Raw genomic sequence first — 6,000 nt, 5'->3', positions numbered from 1 at the left:
AAAAAAAGTGGAGAGAGAGAGAGCGAGAAAGAGAGTATGTTTGGGGGGTGATATAGAGAGACATAGAGAAGGGGGGAGAGAAGGAGAGAGGGAGGGAGATAGTGATAGAGTTGGAGAGAGAGAGAGAGAGAGAGAGAGAGAGAGAGAGATGAGGGGGAGATACAAAGGGGGGTGGGAGAGGAAGGAAGAGAGAGAGGACATGAGAGAGAGAAGGAGAGTGGGAGGGAGGGAGACATAGAGTTGGAGGGGGAGAGACAAAGATGGGGGAAGAGAAAGGGAGAGAGAGAGGACGTGAGAGAGATAAGGAGAGTGGGAGGGAAGGAAAGATGGAGTTGGAGGGGGAGAGAGAGGGAGGTAAGAAGAAAGACATAGAGAGAGAAAGGTGGAGAGAGAGAGGGAGGTAAGAAGAAAGACATAAAGAGAGAAAGGAGGAGAGAGAGAGATAGAAAGAGGAGAGCATGAGGGAAGAGAGATAGAAGGGGGAAGAGAGGGAGAGAAGGGGAAGAGAGAGAGAGAGGGAGAGGAAGAGGGAGGGAGAAATAGATAGATAGGGAGAAAGAGTGTGTATGTTTTGGGGGTGATATAGAAAGACAGAGGAGAGATAGATAGATATATAGATGGAAGGTGAAGAAAGGGAAGAAGGGAGAGATACAAAGAGGGAGGGAGGGACATAGAGATAGATATATATGAAGTGTGTGTGTGTGTGTGTTTGGGGGAGGTAAGATAGAGAGACAAAGAAGGAGATATTGAGGGAGATATAGATATAGATGGAGGGGGGAGAGAGGGAAGAATATTTCTTGGACTAGATGCATTGATTTCAGTGCATATAGTGATTTCTAATCCTATTTTATTGCTTGCACTAGATGCATTGATTTCAATGTAGATTTTGATTTCTAATTATATTTGATAGCTTGTACTAGATGCATTAATTTTAATGTAGATGTTGATTTATAATCTTTTTGATTGCTTGCATTAGATGCATTGATTTTAGCGTAGATGTTGATTTCAGATTTGATGTAACAATTTGCATTGATTTTAGTGTAAGCACAAAAAAATTATTGACAATGTGCATTATTTTCGTGTTATAGTAATCCAACCTATTAATATTGGAGAGCAAGAGTGACAAGTTATGTTGTTTACTGCAATAGCTCGAGCTAAATATTTGAATGGTTTATGATTTCAACTGCCCTTTTCATATAATCGATATGAAAAGATGACAAAACTAATAATGTCACTACTAATATGCCAAAAGTTGTGACACTATGGAGTTAGAGGGACACTATTAAGAATTAATTAGCAGTCAAAAGTTGTGATTCCTAGAATTTCAAGAGTAATCTTAACGTAGTAAATTATTAAAACTACTCTTCAAGATATATTTAGTAATACTTTGAGGGCCACTATTAAGAATTAATTATTTGTCAAAAGTTGTGATACCTAAAATTAAATGAAATATATGTGCAATATCAATCATTCTGTAAACTATTGACAAGATTGTCTCCCTTCTTCATCACCAACTAATTATTAACATAGAATTACATACACATATAGAAAAATAACAAAACAACTATAACATTCACAAACATTACCATCAAAATCCAAACACATAAACACACAAACTACTCAAATCATCTAAATACAGACGTACAAACCAATCAAGGAAAGGAACATAGACTAAATTAAAGAAGAAAATGATATGTTAATGTCAAACAAAAAAACATAATGTAAACTTTAAAGTTTATCTCAAACATATACATAATAATAATAATAATCTAAAAATGTGACATTGTTGCACTCACCTGGACCAGATCCATCTAACTCCGAATTTATCATGTGCCGAGAAGGATCAAATCCCTTATGTGAAAACCTTTCTCAAATTCTACACTCCAAAAAGAAGATTTACACCTCAAAAAATTTGATCCCTCTCCATCCATGATAGATCCAAAATTAGATAAATCTAAATCCAAAGTTAAATAGATCAAAACTAATAAAACTAATCTTAAAACCAAATACATAAAACTAAATACACTCGAACACCAAAAACCATCATAGTAACTAAACTCAATTTATATATCCAAATTCTATTTAATATAAATAATGGAAAATTAATTATCGCTCACATGTAAAATTATTCCACCTATTATGGAGGAAGCGAGATGGGTTCCTTCACACTCCAAGACACACAATACAATTAGTTAACATAATCTAAAAACTACACAAATGCAACAAACTAGATCAGTGTAAGTAGTTGATTTTGTGTATCAGATTTTGAACCTCCATTTCAGTTTACCTAAAATACCCCTTAGGTCCTCATTTTTTCAATAATTTAACAGAGCTTCCTGGGATCGTTGAGACCAAACGTATTTCAAAAAGAAAACCATTGACACATGACAAGTACCGTGAAACATTTTTTTCTGTCTTCGTTTTAGTAAGTAAATGAAGGAATCCGAAATTTTATTGCGAAAGGTGAGGCCCCGCGGGGAAGCTGTTTATCCTTTGACCAAGCTGGAATGGGCGTTACTGCTTCCTGATAAACATGGGATTTGTGCAGGCACTGCGCTGTGGAGAGATCGATCATCCCATCTGTACAGTCCTACCCAAATTGTCATCATGAACCTTCACAAATTCATAACATCTACAGTCTGTTTGCTCTAATATAACCACCATTCCAAAGTGGGAGTGAGAAATATATTGTTTTGCTGTACCCCTTCCGAGCGAGCGAGAAAGCTTGCTGAGAAATGTGGAAGTGGTGTCTCCACGGATGAACAAAGAAGCTCATATATCTAATGTCTCTTCAGCATTTGGCCTAGAAATGTCTGTTTGCAGCAGCATTTGGGTCAAGTATCACTTCAATGAGAACAACTAATCGGGTGATTTCAGTAACTAGGTTTGGTATTGAATCTCCATTTGCGTCACTTCAGAAATTACTTCTCTGATTGAATACCCATCCGGTTCATTTCAGGGATCAGGTTTTGCCCTTTGGGTCAGTGCCAGGTCCTCCTAAAAGGGCAACTTTCTTCATATCTGGATGCTAGTTTCCTGAAATAGTCCCACGTCATCCTCAAAGGGTAACTTTCTTCATATCTGGATGCTAATTTGCTGAAATACATTTCAATTTTTGTTTTCAAAAGATGGGCTTAGATTTTGTTCACTGATGCTATTGACTGGTCTTATACACATAAGAAATGGAGAAGGTTGGAGATTTAATTGGATTAAAATCAATGCGAATAAACAATGGGAACGAAATTGCCAAAATGAGTACGTGCAAGGCTTTGATGTCCACTGGACCACTTGCTTCTCAAAATGTTGAATTTTTCGGCTTCACCCCAAAAGTCCTTAACATGCCACTGAAAAGGACTTTCAGAAGTGCATGTGTAAGGGCAAGCACAAGCAGCAGCAGCAGTACAGAACAAAACCCATCTTCCTCTCCTCCCAAGCAGAAGAGTCAACTGCTAGCAATACTTGACCTCCCTAGTACTGTGTGGAGGCAGACACTTAATCCCCTTAGTAACTTTGGATTTGGCAAGAAGAGCATTCGAGAGGCGGGTGTGGGATTGTTTATGATATCAGGGGCTGTCCTGCTTGCTTTTACAGTTGTTTGGCTGAAGGGTTTACAGCTTCGAACTCGGTTCAAGAAGTACCAGGCAGTGGTTGAATTTTCTCAAGCATGCGGACTTACAGTTGGGACGCCAGTTAGAATCCGGGGATTTACTGTTGGGAGCGTTGTTCAGGTCAGGCCGAGTCTCGAGAAAATTGACGCTGTAATCCAGGTTTGTGACTTTATTCATTTCTCTGCTAGACATTGTAATTTGCCACGCAACAAGAAAACTCACCTGACTCAGGACTGTCCCCCTTGCAAAAAGTGGTCAAATAAATCAGAGAACTTTCTAAATGTTTTATGCCTTTTCTTGCATTAGGGAAACCGCTTACTAGTTTCTTCTTGTTCTGACAGTGTTGTTGAGTGCATTCACGCCATTTCAGGCCAGCTAGATACATATACAGTACAGTTGATGACTGGCTGTGAAAGTTGAAAACAGAAGGGAATGGCAAATATAACTATATGCGTTGAACTTTTCAAATGCATCCCCGTAACCGCAACGTTTTAATCCCCGTTTTCAAATGCATCAGATTATCGTTTTTCATTGCCTTATATTGTCTCCTCCTTTGGCATTTCAGTGGGATAAAGGTTGAAGTTTTCATTTTCCCCGAAATTTTTACGCGTTCTTGTTTGTTTCTCTTCCTCATCTCTACCTTTTCTAGAATTTCATGCAATCCATTACTAAACCCTGTTGATACCGTAACTGGAAGCGATTTGAACCCAATTGGAGTTAGTCTGATTTCCATATTCCAATATTTGTTATCATTTATTTTTTAAATTCTGATTATAATGATTGAAGAACAAAGGCATAGCGCTTCAAAATTACTTCTCAAACAAGCCTTTGAAATATTTCTTGTTTTTTAATTGGAATAAAAATTGGTCATTAGATTAAAATTTTACATAGAAAATATGCTCGACAAACCACGACCAAGCATGCATTAGTGTCTAGTATGTTAAATTTCTGAACCCAGTAACCTGGTAATTTAATTCATAGCAGATTTATCACAGATCTGCTGATTAAATGTACGACTGGGATCGTAATTTAAACAAAAATATTTGGTGGAAGCACAACCAATCTCAATCACACATTATACAAAAGTTTCCTTCCCAATCAAACAGTTCTTCATTTCAAATAACTCCAGAACCTACTTGGGCTCCCTTACTGGGAAAATGGCCCACAGCAGAAAATACACATACAACAAGAACCTCGATCTGATCCAGTTGATTAAATCTTGCTTGGCTGATCTGAATCTCCCTTGCTGCTCCTTGCAGTTCCCTCGAACTTGGAACACTTGAATGGAAGTCCTTCGCCACCCAAATCACTGAGATGTCCTTCTCTCAATGTCTTGTGTTCACTCACTGTTGTGTCTTCCCCCTTGGCCTAGCCTTGCTTTTATTAGCTTTAAGTTATGATCGAATCCACAACCCCAATCTTCAAAGTGATTGACAATTGAGATTGACGATTGAGATTCATCTAATTCACCAATGCAAAAACCTTGCATTTCATTAGGTTAACTCATTTTATCTTATAAAATAAATTACTTTAATCGCTAAAGTAATTTGCTAAGGTTCAAGGTGTATTAGGCGACTTTTGCACGCCCAGACACTTAAGCCTGTGCAGAAGTACCTGCCCAAGCTACAAACATCAACGCAGTAACCACATAAATGCAAATCAGTTTCTAGATGGTTAACCTTTAATAAATGCTTTTTGAAATGTCCATGAATAATGCTGATATTTACCAGTCCTATCATCCTAGCAAAATTGATGCCATGTACAGCCTGTTACTGCTCACTGTCACATCAGCACAATCTCCCCACACTTTATGCCAACTCCTAGAAACCCATGGGGGCTGTCCAAAATCTACACTTTTCACCAACAACTGAAAGAGACCAGTGCATAGAAACGCCTATGTATGATGAAGGTTAGGAGTTAATAAAACAAGTGCTAAATCTGGTGTATGAATCAGTACAAACAAAAATACAAACTAGCACTTGAAATCCCACTCAAATATCACAAGAAACAATTACCTTTTATGCTCAAGAGTGAGGGTAAGTCACATACACTGAGTAAGATGATTGTTCTTTGATTACCACTTGATAATATGCTATGATTTGGACGAGCTTGCTCTTGTCCTGCACTTCCAGATTTGCAAAGTGGCAAAAAAACACAGAAAATCCTGGATTTGGACTGCCTTACAAGTAACCCAGAAGTGTGGTAACACACTAGGATGAAAGATGCTTGGGTGATTTTGCTTGGACACTAAGTTAATAGTGAAATAACAGCCCAACAGTGAAATTATATAGGTAAATAAGAAGCTACAGCAATCTGGAATAAAACTTGCATAGAAAAGAGGGCTAATCCCCTTAGTGGCAAGCCCAAAAAATCTCCCATTCAAAGTAAATCA

General features: G+C 37.9%; 1 protein-coding gene across 7 annotated transcripts in view; it reads left to right on the top strand.

Annotated features, from left to right (window-relative positions):
- Positions 1 to 2,325: 2,325 nt before the first annotated feature.
- ABCI15 (trigalactosyldiacylglycerol2) overlaps positions 2,326 to 6,000 on the top strand; it is a 333,118-nt gene continuing 329,443 nt past the window's right edge. The window contains exons 1-3 of one of the 7 annotated variants that reach the window (XM_089438559.1): positions 2,410 to 2,833; positions 2,960 to 3,065; positions 3,181 to 3,767. In XM_089438559.1, coding sequence (XP_089294685.1) covers positions 3,183 to 3,767 — 585 coding nt within the window. In that variant the 5' untranslated portion in view covers positions 2,410 to 2,833; positions 2,960 to 3,065; positions 3,181 to 3,182. Of the gene's footprint in view, positions 3,768 to 6,000 lie in introns of all 7 variants that reach the window. The other 6 variants (XM_089438557.1, XM_089438555.1, XM_089438558.1 and 3 more) reach the window with 6 other exon arrangements.

This window comes from Pinus tabuliformis, chromosome 9, assembly GCF_031772625.1.
Source record: "Pinus tabuliformis cultivar Carrire ecotype Pingquan chromosome 9, CPIR1, whole genome shotgun sequence".
NCBI classification, from domain to species: domain Eukaryota; kingdom Viridiplantae; phylum Streptophyta; class Pinopsida; order Pinales; family Pinaceae; genus Pinus; species Pinus tabuliformis.
The sequence above is the reverse complement of the archived record's forward strand: the minus strand, read 5'-3'. Positions and strand labels throughout refer to the sequence as shown.